The sequence below is a fragment of the Nerophis ophidion genome, linkage group LG17 (genome assembly GCF_033978795.1).
Source record: "Nerophis ophidion isolate RoL-2023_Sa linkage group LG17, RoL_Noph_v1.0, whole genome shotgun sequence".
NCBI classification, from domain to species: domain Eukaryota; kingdom Metazoa; phylum Chordata; class Actinopteri; order Syngnathiformes; family Syngnathidae; genus Nerophis; species Nerophis ophidion.
In genome coordinates, this window is record NC_084627.1 from 49,246,249 (window position 1) to 49,260,050 (window position 13,802).

Genomic DNA, 13,802 nt, shown 5'->3' on the forward strand with positions numbered 1-13,802 from the left:
AAGAATAATTATTTCAATGCAAGTTATCCATCAAATTGTGGAATGTAAAAGTAGCAATACATTTCATTGTAAAATTGTGAAATTTACTGTGTTTTTTTGTACCGCATTTTTCTCAAAATGAAAAAAAACAGCACTTGTTTTACTGTAATAAACTGTGGTGCATTTTTGGCATTCACACTGAAAAATCTAGTCATTGATTTGGGGTAAAAAAAAAAAAGAGAAAAAAACAAACTGGCAGCTCAGGTGCCAAAATTTTACTGTAAAATTGCAAGTTTTTATTTACTATTAAAAAAAAAGTACATTTTACAGTAAAATTTTGGCAACTGAGCTGCCTTTTTTAAACATTTGCAGTAATATACACTAGATTTTAAGGTGAAATTATTGCAACTTACCATATTTTTTTTGCCATTTTAGTTTTGAAAAATCTGCTTCTGAAATGCATTAAAAAAAATGTGGGATAATAGTATTCACTGTTAGAAGCGGCCCTCTGGGGGCCAAACATAACTTTTATGTGGTCCTCAGTGAAAATTATTTTCACACCTCTGCAATATGAAATAGTGAATTTTGGTTGAAGGAATTTAAAATGATGAAAAACTATATATATATATATATATATATATATATATATATATATATATATATAAATACTTGATCTATACAAGCTGCCTTTTGTAGTTCTACAGATTCCTGTGTTAACTATTTTACTTCATTTTTTTTTTGCTATATTTAAGCAGGTTTCAAAAACCCAGCAATGCACTTTGAGAAATACTCTGCCACATCTATATGAGTCAACACTGTCTTGGCATTTTGCAGTTTCAACTGTCTGACCTTAAAAAAAAGTCAATTTCATGATCAAACTATGGCTCTGTAACACAGCCATCAAATTAGTGCTGGGCGATATATTTAATATACTCCATATATCGCGGGTTTATTTCTGTGCGATATAGAAAATGACTACATCGTAGGATATTGGAGTATATGTCCTCACGCGGTTGTCTCTACTTCTCACAGAGACTTAAAACAGGGGCAAATTCTTACATACATCAAGTGTGCAACATCACACGCACCCACAGAGCAGACAAATAGCGACATGTTAACGTTAGCTGTGATGCTAACGGTGTGGTGCGGGTGGTAATACGAGAGAGAGAACGTGCGAATCTGGTAACAAATGAAGGAATAATTAATCCCCAAGATAAACCGCACGGGATCCATCGCCAAAGCGGGAAGATGTTGAACAATTACGCGGCATAAGCGTTGCTATAAAAAGTAACAACACCACTAATTTGTAGCATGACTTGAAAAGTCACCCGCTAGAAAATGAGGAGTGCTTGAAACTCCGCATGTCAACATCTCCGTTCTGTGCCACACTCACAAAATGCCTCGGCAACTATTTCCACATCAACACCGTAGGAAAAAAATAGTCATCAACAGAAGGAGATAATGTCCGCATGAACCTACCACATAGTCAAGGACATACACTATTTGATTTCCTATTATGCAGCTCATTTTTATTTGACACTTATTGAAATATCTTGTGTGACATCATGCACAAAAGTGCACTTTATTTGTTTTAAACTATTGTAGTGGCGTTCTGTACGAAAAGTGCTCTTTAATTTAGTGTTGTTTTGATATGTCATTTTAGTGACATCATGCACAAAAGTGCACTCATAGCTTGTTTTAAAATGTCTCTGACAATCTTGCACTTTCTGTTTTGGAAATGACATGAATGTTTGTGCCACTGGTTAATAACTGTTTCATAAATACACTTTTAGTTGTGATTTCCCTCTCTGCATAAAAGTTTTGAAGTAGCATATATTAATGCAGTATGAAGAAGAATGTTTTAATGTAGACACATAGAATCATCATACTGCTGTGATTATATGCATCAAATGTTTATTAAAGGCAGGGGTGTCCAAAGTGCGCCCCGGGGGCCATTTGCGGCCCGCAGCTAATTATTTAGTGGCCCCCCACACATTCTGGAAATGTTATTGCAAAAATAAAAAATAAAACACTAAAAAAAGTAGAATGGGGTGAAATCTAACGGGGAAAAGTTACAATGTTGACACAAAGCTGCCATGCAGGCTGTTAGTTTTTCTTTTGTCTTTCTTTATTCTGCTCTTATTGCCAATGCTATGCTTTTATAATGAATTATTGACCTACTTAAGGCTCCAATTACTTCAAATATTTCACTTTATAATGTTTTATGTGGAAAATATTATGTGCATATATTGTGTGGTTGCCATATAAAACATTGACAAAAGAGCATAAAACCAACACAATAATAGTTCAAACATAAAATCGACAGATATATCTGAAGTTGAACTCGTAACTTAAGTGTTGAAAGTAAACCAAATAATAATAAAAATGTATGACTTTATGAGTGGGGGACCTTTCGGATCCCAAAGATATTTATGTCAGGCTTGCCACTGACACTTTGTGTTTTAGTTTTTCCTCTGTGTGTTTAGTATTTCCTGTCAGCGCTCTTATTTTGTTAGTTTCCTGTTTCACCTCAGCTGCAGCTGATTGGCACCTGGCCACACCTGGTGTCAATCAACCCGCTCCAATTTTTACCTGCTTTGTTCCTCCAGTCAGTGCTGGATTATTGTGTTGCATGTCGCACTTGACATTGCTACCTGTCGTGTCGTATCTTGTCGTGTCAATGCAGCATTGCGGTAAGCTAGGTTTGATAGCGTTTTTTAGCTTACTGTCTTTTGTTCCCTGTTTCCAGTTTGTTTTCTTAGTACAAGTACGACTTCTCTTTTCCTGCTAGACACCTGGTAGCTTCCACGCTAGGCCTTTTTGTTTGTTATCCGCCCACGTGCGCGCTTTTTGTTTGTACCCTTTCTTTGTTTTTGTCTTAGTGTTTTAAGTTAAATCACGTTTTCCTATCCAATGCCTGCCTCCATCTCTGCATTTTGGGATTCGACACAAACTTACTTTGACAATTTAGTGGGATTTTATTTATTTTTTCACTGTGATTACTCAGAAATAGTAATACATTTAAATCAATGATGTCCTGCATTATTGATCTTTTTAGGGCTCTAATTACTTCAGATCAAACATTGCTTTCTGAATGTTTTGGCAGTTTTACTACAAAAAACCAAGTTAGCTCGGTTGGTAGAGTGGCCGTGTCAGCAACTTGAGGGTCGCAGGTTCGATTCCCGCTTGTGCCATCCTAGTCACTGCCGTTGTGTCCTTGGGCAAGACACTTTACCCACCTGCTCGCAGTGACACCCACACTGGTTTAAATGTAACTTAGATATTGGGTTTCACTATGTAAAGCGCTTTGAGTCACTTGAGAAAAGCGCTATATAAATATAATTCACCATTAATTTTTAATGATGAGTCATTGCTAGGAGTCCACAATGTTAATAGTCGAAGTTAGCTCTGTTGTGAATGAATGGCCACGTTTACACATTGTCGTGACGAGGAGGTTTGTTCTTCCGTGATGCAAACAGACTAGACCAGACATGAAGCTAAAAACATGATTTAATCTAGACTATAAAAGTAGAAACAAAAGGCGGAGACACAACCTTGGCGCAGGAAACAAAACTAATACTTTAATGTAAACTATGAACATAAAGCAAACACTTACTGTGACATGAGCAGAGCAGCATGAACTATGAACATCAGAGTAATGTCATCGACTACCTGGCAACTACAGGCTTAAATAGTCATGTCATGATTGAACACAGGTGCGTGTGTCCAAACACCAGCAGCAGGTGAAAATCATGCCGCCATGGCAACCAAAACAAACCTGCTCCCAGTGCCACCCACACTGGTTTAAATGTAACTTAGATATTGGGTTTCACTATGTAAAGCGCTTTGAGTCACTTGAGAAAAGCGCTATATAAATATAATTAACCTCACTTTACTTTGACTGAAAAGGCATAAAACCTTTTTCTTTTTTTTTTTAACTTTATATCAACCTGAAGTTGATATAGAGATTTACTGTAAGCGTTACATAAAAAATGAAAATAATAATTTGACTTATTTTTAACATGTTAATGACGGAGACCCTCTATGGTCCCTGGGAGTCCTAAAGGTAAAAAAAAAAAAAAAATCCATATATTTTGTAATGGTTTGTAAATGAAAAATATCAAAACGGCCCCCGCATGTTTTAATTTTTCCGTGTGTGGCCCTCAGTGGAAAAAGTTTGGACAACCCTTATTTATATATATGGAGATATATATCGTGTATCGTGACATGGCATAAAAATATCGAGATATTAATAAAAGCCCAGCCCGACATCAAATCCAACATTTTGGGACAATTTACTTCTAATTTATGGAGCTTTAATCAAGTTGCACTTTAGTGCCTTGTCTTGCCTCAAAGTGTCTCCTTAAGTTAATAAACGGTGTCCAGCGGCAGATCAAATAGGACATAAGAGCAGCTGATAATGTGAAGGACCCACACTTCATTTCACGTGGGTGTGATTGCAGCATGTTGGTCAAGAGTATAAACGGACAGATTGTCTGAGCGCCCTTGAGCACCGCCTGGGGTGGAGGGAGAAGAGAGGAGTCGTGCACAGTGCTGAGTCACACTCACCCACAACTTAAAGGAGCGCAGAGTCCCATTAGTCTGTGTGTTGGTGGTCAACAGGTGGTGGTGGTCAACAGGTGGTGGTGGTCAACAGGTGGTGGTGGTCAGCAGGTGAGCAGCATGGGATGGAATGTCATGTGAAATCATACAGCACAGGATGAATGACGAGCGTGAAGTTCAGTGGTGAAAACGACTCATGCACAGTTAAAATGGTGATTTTATAGAAGCAAGAATGAGATATGACTTCCACCAGTGACACACCTCATGCAAACAGTGAGTACCGTATTCTCCGGACCATAGGGCGCACTGGATAATAAGGCGATGAGCGGGTCTAGTCACGTCTTTTTTCATACAAAGGCACACCGGATTATAACACGCATTAAAGGGGTTATATTGGTAAAACACGAATTGGTATGTCAGACTCAGCCCTGTCTTGGTTTAACTCAGGGGTGCCCACACTTTTTCTGCAGGCGAGCTACTTTTCAATTGACCAACTCGAGGGGATCTACCTCATTTATATATATCATTTATATTTATTTATTTATGAAAGAGACATTTTTGTAAACAAGTTAAATGTGTTTAATGATAATACAAGCATGTGTAACACATATAGATGTCTTTCTTTCACGAAGACAAGAATATAAGTTGGTGTATTACCTGATTCTGATGACTTGCATTGATTGGAATCAGACGGTAATGATGATAACGCCCACATTTTCAAATGGAGGAGAAAAAAAGTTGTCCTTTCTGTACAATACCACATGAAAGTGGTTGGTTTTTGGCATCTAATTCATCCAGCTTCCATACACTTTACAAGAAAAACATTGGCGGCAAATTCCGTAGCTTGCTTGATTGACATTCACGGCACCCGAGGGTCTTGTGAGATGACGCTGGCTGCTGCCAGTTCATTATTATGAAAAAATGACAGAGAGGAAGGCGAGAAACACTTTTTATTTCAACAGACTTTCGCGCCGTCCCTTCCGTCAAAACTCTAAAGGCCGACTGCACATTTCCTATCTTCACAATAAAAGCCCTGCTTCATGCTGCCTGCGCTAACAAAATAAGAGTCTCGGAAAGCTGGCGTGCACAAGTGATGTGCACGCCAGCTTTCTGAGGGATCGCTTGTGCACGCCAGTTTTCCGAGACTCTGTATTTAGTACGTACGTAAGTATGTACGTATGTACGTATGTATGTATGTATGTATGTATGTATGTATGGCCTTCAAAATGAAAGACTCACCTCACATTGCAGGACTGCGAATCTTTGTTGAGCTTGTTGAACCATGATTGTTGGGCCTGGCGACATTCTGCTCTTGTGATCAACCCATCCTCATCCAAGTCCAGGCCCAGGAACACCGACCGAGCGGTGTCTCTTTCCTTGGCAGTCAGCAGGCGCACCAGTGAGTTCTACAAAAATCAGAACCTGTCTGTAATTAGTTCCTTATTGACCGAAGATATACAACAACATCATTTTAAACACTAACACTTAAGTCATGACTAGATTGTTTAAAAAAGGACTTTGCAAATTGGATTAAAACACAAAATGAACCTGGTGCTGACAATCAGCCAGGGCACCATTGAACTGAGCATAATACATCAATCACATCGAATTTGGTTACATCAGTGGGACTACTGTGTTGACAATTGTCCTTTGTGGTGAATTATACCATGTACCATTTTCTTGTATGATTGTGAGCTGGCATGTGTTTGTATTTGGTCACAGAATCCTTTAGAGGATTATTCTACTAAGGTCAAAAGTGCACATGTCCATCACAAGAGCTCCAGAGAGTGGTGGTTCTTGCCTCCAGGAAATTGGAAACCTACAGGAATTAAGGTTTGCATTTTAGGAGGAAGTGTAAAGAAATTAGCAACATCTGGTGGGAAGCCCTCACAAGTAGGAGTAGAGGATACTTTCAAACCGATCACAGGGAAAAGGTTGACTGACCGTCCCCAAAGCTAAAAAAACAAAGAGTAACTGTCTTCGTGTAAAATGTATTTAAGGACAGTTGTCCAAGAAGACTGCAGAGGACTGATCAGGCCCATAATCTCCTGGAATCTGCAGTTCCAGTCTGAGGCTCGCTGAAACAAATAAAGCTTTATGTTCGACGATTCCTTGTTGGCGTCTTCTTGGCTCATCACCCACCACACGACCATCAAATATGCAACACCTTGAAAGTTACAAGTAGATTTGTTGAACATTGTGTTTGGTGCAGAACTAAAAACAAGTGCGTGGGTTCGAAGAGTGCACACAAGAAAATACTATCTTGCTTTTCTGTGAACAATTGGCAATAAGTACTTCAACCCTTCATTCTCCATTGTATCCTTTACCTCTGTGCGAAACTTCCTCAAAACTGCCAGGGACTCAAAGTAGAGAAAGTCGGGCCACTCAATGTGACCTTTCTTGTCAGGATCCAGGGCTGCAAACTGCGAGAGGACCTCCTCCTCCTGCTCATCGGTCAGATCCTTATCAAACTGCTGCTTGGATACAAAGTGGTGGTACTGCAGCAACTCGTCCGACACCAGGCATGACTCTACAGCGACAGGGAAGGATTCATCACATCCGACCTTGTTAGTCACACAAAGCATTTCTCCAGTTATAATTAACTTCTGCTGACATGTTTCATATAAAAGAAAAGACCATCTCCCACGGGTCTATCGAGTAATACCTGGGGTCCTTAAACATAGTGACGTGAGAGACAATTAATATAGCCAACTGTTAGATTTATACTCATGAGTAATCGTCACCATTATTTATTATAATAACACTTGCAGTTACAGCATATCTTTTTGTCATTAAATGACTCACCTGGGATGAGCTTACACTGCTTAAAGGTCTCCATAAGGCTGTACATCTCTTCTTCTGTTAGCAGGAGGTTCAAATTATCCTGCAATAAAAGAAAAGGTAGGATTTGGGGTAATTGTGTCACCTCCTTTAGAGCTCAAAGCAATTTAAAGCGCTTAACCCAACACAGACAAAAGGATTATAATAAGACAAGGACTAAAAATATTCCAGGCTCTATTTAAAGAAAAAAGGTGCACGTTATATTTAAAAAAACAGAGCCTTCACACTGGCTGTCCACGCGGTTCAGAACTATGTTTTATACACAAACAGTCTAAAAATCATTTCAAAGAACACTGAACAAGACGTGACATATTCTCGCCTTCTGATTCAAGTCTGTAGCTGAGAGGAAAATCAACTGTTTTGTTGGAAGCCCGGACAAAAAAAGCTTTAGGGTCAGATAGATCAGCGGTCGGCAACCCGCGGCCCTTTGGTCATTCTGATGTGGCTCCGCTGCATAATCACCGACCCCCATGATAATTTCGGGAGGTTTTTGGATTTTGGTGCCTCTCCCGGAAGTCACTCGGGAACAACATTCTCCGGTTTACACCCGGTCTACAATATTAAGGACGTGCCGTGATGGCAATGCTTTTAACTTCCTTTAACATGTCGTCATGGCAGCTTTTACACAATGCTATCTGCTTGTCAACAGATGGAGCTAACTTTACTTAAATCAGTAACGCAATGTGTCTGAACTCTCTAATAACTAAAGTTCCTTGGGTGAAAATATAAACTCACTACACCGGTATGTTTAAGAGCTTTCATGGCGAGTTTACTGACGGATATAAGTAAGAACTTTACACTACTTTATATTAGAAATGGCAACAGTGGAGGATGAATGTCATATAACAAGAAGATAGAGAAAAAGAAGAAGCTTATCGACTACGGCGTCACACGGACTACAAAGGCGGACACACGCAATTATTCAAGACTTATGCAGATCCCAAATACAGACGGGTATCAGATGGTAGAAAGTTGCGTTTGCATAACATTGCGAAACAAAACACCAGATAATATGCCTAACCTTATACACACACCATAATAATACTCCAATGTTGAAACACAGTACAATCCATCAAGCGGTGCGGCTTCATAGCTTACCATGGTCGTCGTACTAAAGATTCTTCAGCGCCGTGTGTAATGTTGTATATTATCAAATGAAACTCATAAAATGTTGGTGTTGTTTACTTGAGTCATATTGCAGTCTACATGTCTCTCTTGTGTTTGACTGCCATCTACTGGTCACACTCATTGTTACACCATGTAACAAATGCAATAGCTTGATGGTCAGTAAGCAAAGCCAGAATTATTCCGTACATTAGGCGCTGGGTTATTGAGAAAATGAAAGGATTTTAAGTGTGCCTAATAGACCAGAAAATACGGTAAAGGTGTATTATGCTATGAACATTATTTGGGAACTGCTTTCCTTTTTCATTCACCAGACTTTCTCATGTAAAATATGCAGAGTGATCAAAATAATAAACTGTGAGTATAAGTGAAATGGTGTCTGCATAACAGTATAAATATCAGTCCTAAATAATTCACACTTTTGTATGTGAAACACGTTTCTTTATCCAATATTTGATTCATTTTCAATTCTGACCCCAAAAACTGTAACTGAGTATTTAGTCTGGCCCAAAGGGATAAAGTGCAATAACACCACATCATTTTTTAATCCTGCCCTCGCAGCTCAGGGAAATGACACATCACATTTTTGCCAAACATATATTTTTTGTCTGCATTTATTATCTTCTTCTGCTGACATTTTATAACCGGAATTGATATTAAAATAAAAAGCATTATAGTGGATATCAAATTGGAATGTTACTGCAACAAGGGCAAGATGTGAGAGAAAGAGAAGTATGAGCCCCTCTCTTTCGAAAATTGGCAGTTTTCACAACTCCAAACAAACACTGATCTCCTGCTGATGAGACAGATAAAGGTGATGCGGTGGAAAAGTGTGTTTCCTCACCTGAGAACAACATAACACCTCAATGGACCACAAGGTGTCTTTTGGGGGTGGACATCTTAAAGCAGCTCACATATGGAATACAAGTCAGGGGCTATGATTGAATTAGAAATCACTTATTGATGCATCTTTAATTATTATATAGTATAATATATACAAGTTGTTCTAATATTTATTATGGACACTACCTTTAAGGCTTCACATATTGTGTCATTTTAATTTTTTGGCTGTGATCACACAACATAGATGTACAGTATATAGAAGCTGTAACGGACCAGGGCAAATTAAGGCCCATGGGCCACATGGGGCCTGATAAGCTTTTCAATCTGGCCCGCCGGACATTCCCGAATCATGTTTTTGTTTATTTTAATAGTATTTTCAAAATGTGACGTGGGCCTTTTAAAACATTAGCTGTAGGCCGCAAATGGCCTCCGGGGCACACTTTTGACACCCCTGCTATAGATAATAAAACATAAAATCAGATAAATCTATTGGTAAATAGCAGAGCTAAATTGCAATTTTAAATTTTGCGCGGAAGTATCATGCTGAAACATGGCAGTATGATGACGCGTGCGAGTGACGTCACGCATTGCAGTGGACATTTTGTTCCAACACCGTTCCTAGCTATAAATAGTCTCTTTTCATCGAATAATTCCACAGTATTATGGACAACTGTGTTGCTGAATCTTTTGCAATTTGTTCAATGAATAACGGAGATGTCAAAGAAGAAAGCTGCAGGTGGGAAGCGGTGTATTGTGGCCGTCTTTAGCAACACAAACACAGCCGGTGTTTCATTGTTTACATTCCCGAAAGATGACGGTGAAGCTTTACTATGGAACAGAGCGGTCAAGCGAACACGCTTGGATTGGACCACACACACAAAGTACAGTGTATAATGCAGCGATCATTTCGAAAGATCGTGTTTTGAAGAGGGTCCCTTGCGAAGGGCAGAGATGGGCATCGCCACCACCCGTCGACTGGTGCTGAGGAAAGGTGCGGGGCCGACCTTCAGGTTGTACAGGTAAGGGTGGATCTCACTAAAACTCTAGTAACACAATAAGCAGATAAGGGATTTTCCAGAATTATCCTAGTAAATTTGTCTAATAACATCTGAATCGCTCCCACTGTAGTCTTTTTTTTCTGGTCCTTCACTCTCACTTTCCTCATCCGCAAATCTTTCATCCTCGCTCAAATTAATGGGGAAATCGTCGCTTTCTCGGTCCGAATCACTCTTGCTGCTGGTGGCCATGATTGTAAACAATGTTCAGATGTGAGGAGCTCCACAACCCGTGACGTCACGCGCACATCGTCTGCTACTTCCGGTACAGGCAAGGCTTTTTTATTAGCGACCAAAAGTTACGAACTTTATCGTGGATGTTCTCTACTAAATCCTTTCAGCAAAAATATGGCAATATGGCGAAATGATCAAGTATGACACATAGAATGGACCTGCTATCCCCGTTTAAATAAGAAAATCTAATTTCAGTAGGCCTTTAAGTGCGCCTTATAGTCAGGAAAAATATGGCATGTAGCGCTGCATTGAATTTGTTTTAGTATCTTAATGGAAAAAAAATGTATCACTAACACACGCACAATCACATCCTTCTATCAGTTCTTTAAGTGGGACAGAGCTTATGATAGTGTTCTGCCCACATCCTGAGGAAGACCAAGGCATACTAGGATTAACATTTCAGTGGAGGTGTATGAACAGTCTTTCACACAAAAGTCTACTTTGAGGACTTACTGTAAATCCACATTTGAGGAAATCCTGGGTATTTAAAAATGCTACACCAGGGATGTCTTTATGTAACAGCTGACAATCAGGAGTGAACACACAACCTTCTCCTTCTCTCCCAGTGAAGGATGCAACAATAGACAGAGGTCCTTTTCTCAGGAGTGGTTGAAAGCCTCTCTGAGTGTGTTTGGCATTTGGTTTAATTTCCCAATGCTGATGAAGCACAGTGAAGCCTCTGCTTTACAGTGGAGGGTTCTCCAGCAAAAGCACTCGTCAGCTGCAAGAAAACTGCATTGTGCTTCTTGCAGAGGCATGATCAGAAGAGGCATCAGGTTTGTTCTATTTGTTTTTAAAAAAATACAACATAAAGTCATTTAGAAGTTCGGTTTCTCTGTTTTTAAGCACAAATTCTAAATCTACAAGAGTTGGGAAATTGTGTTAGATGTAAATATAAACAGAATACAATGATTTGTAAATCATTTTCAACCCATATTCAGTTGAATATGCTACAAAGACAACATATTTGATGTTCAAACTGATAAACATTGTTTTTTTGGGGGCAAATAATCATTGACTTTAGAATTTGATGCCAGCAAATGTGACAAAGAAGTTGGGAAAGGTGGCAATAAATACTGATAAAGTTGAGGAATGCTCATCAAACACTTATTTGGAACATCCCACAGGTGTGCAGGCTAATTGGGAACAGGTGGGTGCCATGATTGGCTATAAAAACAGATTCCCAAAAAATGCTCAGTCTTTCACAAGAAAGGATGGGGCGAGGTACACCCCTTTGTCCACAACTGCGTGAGCAAATAGTCAAACAGTTTAAGAACAACCTTTCTCAAAGTGCAATTGCAAGAAATTTAGGGATTTCAACATCTACGCTCCATAATATCATCAAAAGGTTCAGAGAATCTGGAGAAATCACTCCACGTCAGCGGCATGGTCGGAAACCAACATTGAATCAACGTGACCTTCCATCCCTCAGACGGCACTGTATCAAAAACCGACATCAATCTCTAAAGGATATCACCACATGGGTTCAGGAACACTTCAGAAAACCACTGTCACTAAATACAGTTCGTCGCTACATCTGTAAGTGCAAGTTAAAGCTCTACTATGCAAAGCGAAAGCCATTTATCAACAACATCCAGAAACGCCGCCGGCTTCTCTGGGCCTGAGATCATCTAAGATGGACTGATGCAAACTGGAAAAGTGTTCTGTGGTCTGACGAGTCCACAATTAAAATTGTTTTTAGAAATATTCGACATCGTGTCATCCGGACCAAAGGGGAAGCGAACCATCCAGACTGTTATTGTAAATGGATAAATGGATTGTGTTCATCATGTCTTCTTTAATACCAGTAAAATATTATCGGGTGTCTTTTTAATAGCAAAATCCTGTCTTGGGCATTGGTGGCACTGGCCAGAAATTGGACGTGCTACCTTGCCCTGGAGGTGAAGTTCTCATACAGAAACTTTGTTTCTGCTACTTCCGGTACAGGCAAGGCTTTTTTCTTAGCGACCAAAAGTGGCAAACTTTATCGTCGATGTTCTCTACTAAATCCTTTTAGCAAGAATATGGCAATATCGCAAAAGGATCAAGTATGACACATAGAATGGACCTGCTATCCTCGTTTAAATAAGAAAATCTCATTTCAGTAGGCCTTTAATTTAGGTAGCCAGTGACTGCAGATGGAAATTAGCTATTTAGCTATAATTTGGTACAGAACATATCTGTTTTTGAGTTTAATGTTTCTGTGCATTGTCCCTTCAAATAAAGACTAAAGTAAACTAATTGTAAATCCCACATTCTTTATTTTAATGTACATTCAGGTTGTCGTTTTCAGTAAAAAAATTTAAATTCCATTCTGTCATAATGTTTTTAGCAGCAGTCAGACATTATTGTGAGGTTTTGTATTTGTAGTCCTAAAAATAGAAACATTTAACTTCTCTATATTTGGCCCCTTGGGTCAAAATAATTGCCCAAGCCTGCAGTATACAGTACGGAATATCATAATATGTTTATCTCTCTCTTAAAAAAATGCCACAGATCGGATTTATCATAGAATATAAGCAAAATAAACCGAATCAGATTCGCCTATTAAAACCTTAAATGGAAACCAGCCCTAGTAGACACTAGCAAGTGTAAGCTGTGCCGGAAGAGAGGCATCCTGAGACACATCTTGCTGGAAAACACTAGGATGCGAGCCAGACAGCTGGTGCCTTGATCAAGTGTTAAGATCTCTGGCAGTGTAAAAGACTCCATGACACCCTCTGCGCCCAGGCTCTTCAATAATGACGTGTCCAATTAGCGCCAGAAGGTGAATTCAAACCATGTTGCTACTGTACAGTATGTAAAGCAGGAATTTGTCTCTGAACTGCCAGATGCACACTGATAACAACCTCTAGTTACCTCCACCAAGTTGCACACTTCCATACCAATACTTTACAGTCCAATATTTTACAGATGTATTTGAAAATATCTTGTTGAGTATGGTCTGCATTACTACCAGCTATAGGACTGGGGTGGCACATGTCATTATAAAACCCACTACAAAACTGTGTTACATTAGAACAGGGCAGCTGAGATAGGCTCCAGCAACCCCCTTAAAGGGACAAGCGGTAGATAATGTGTGTATGTATGTATATGTATATATATATATATATATATATATATATATATATATATATATATATATATATATACATAAACACA

The 13,802-nt window shown here is 39.1% G+C and overlaps 1 protein-coding gene across 2 annotated transcripts in view; it reads right to left on the reverse strand.

Annotated features, from left to right (window-relative positions):
• LOC133536511 (PHD finger protein 24-like) overlaps positions 1-13,802 on the reverse strand; it is a 66,530-nt gene that overhangs the window by 3,072 nt on the left and 49,656 nt on the right. Inside the window, exons 4-7 of one of the 2 annotated variants that reach the window (XM_061877092.1) lie at positions 7,348-7,426; positions 6,870-7,072; positions 5,782-5,948; positions 4,549-4,581 (exon numbers count right to left, since the gene is read on the reverse strand). In XM_061877092.1, coding sequence (XP_061733076.1) covers positions 4,549-4,581; positions 5,782-5,948; positions 6,870-7,072; positions 7,348-7,426 — 482 coding nt within the window. The remainder of the gene's footprint in view (positions 1-4,548; positions 4,582-5,781; positions 5,949-6,869; positions 7,073-7,347; positions 7,427-13,802) is intronic. The other variant, XM_061877093.1, reaches the window with a different exon arrangement.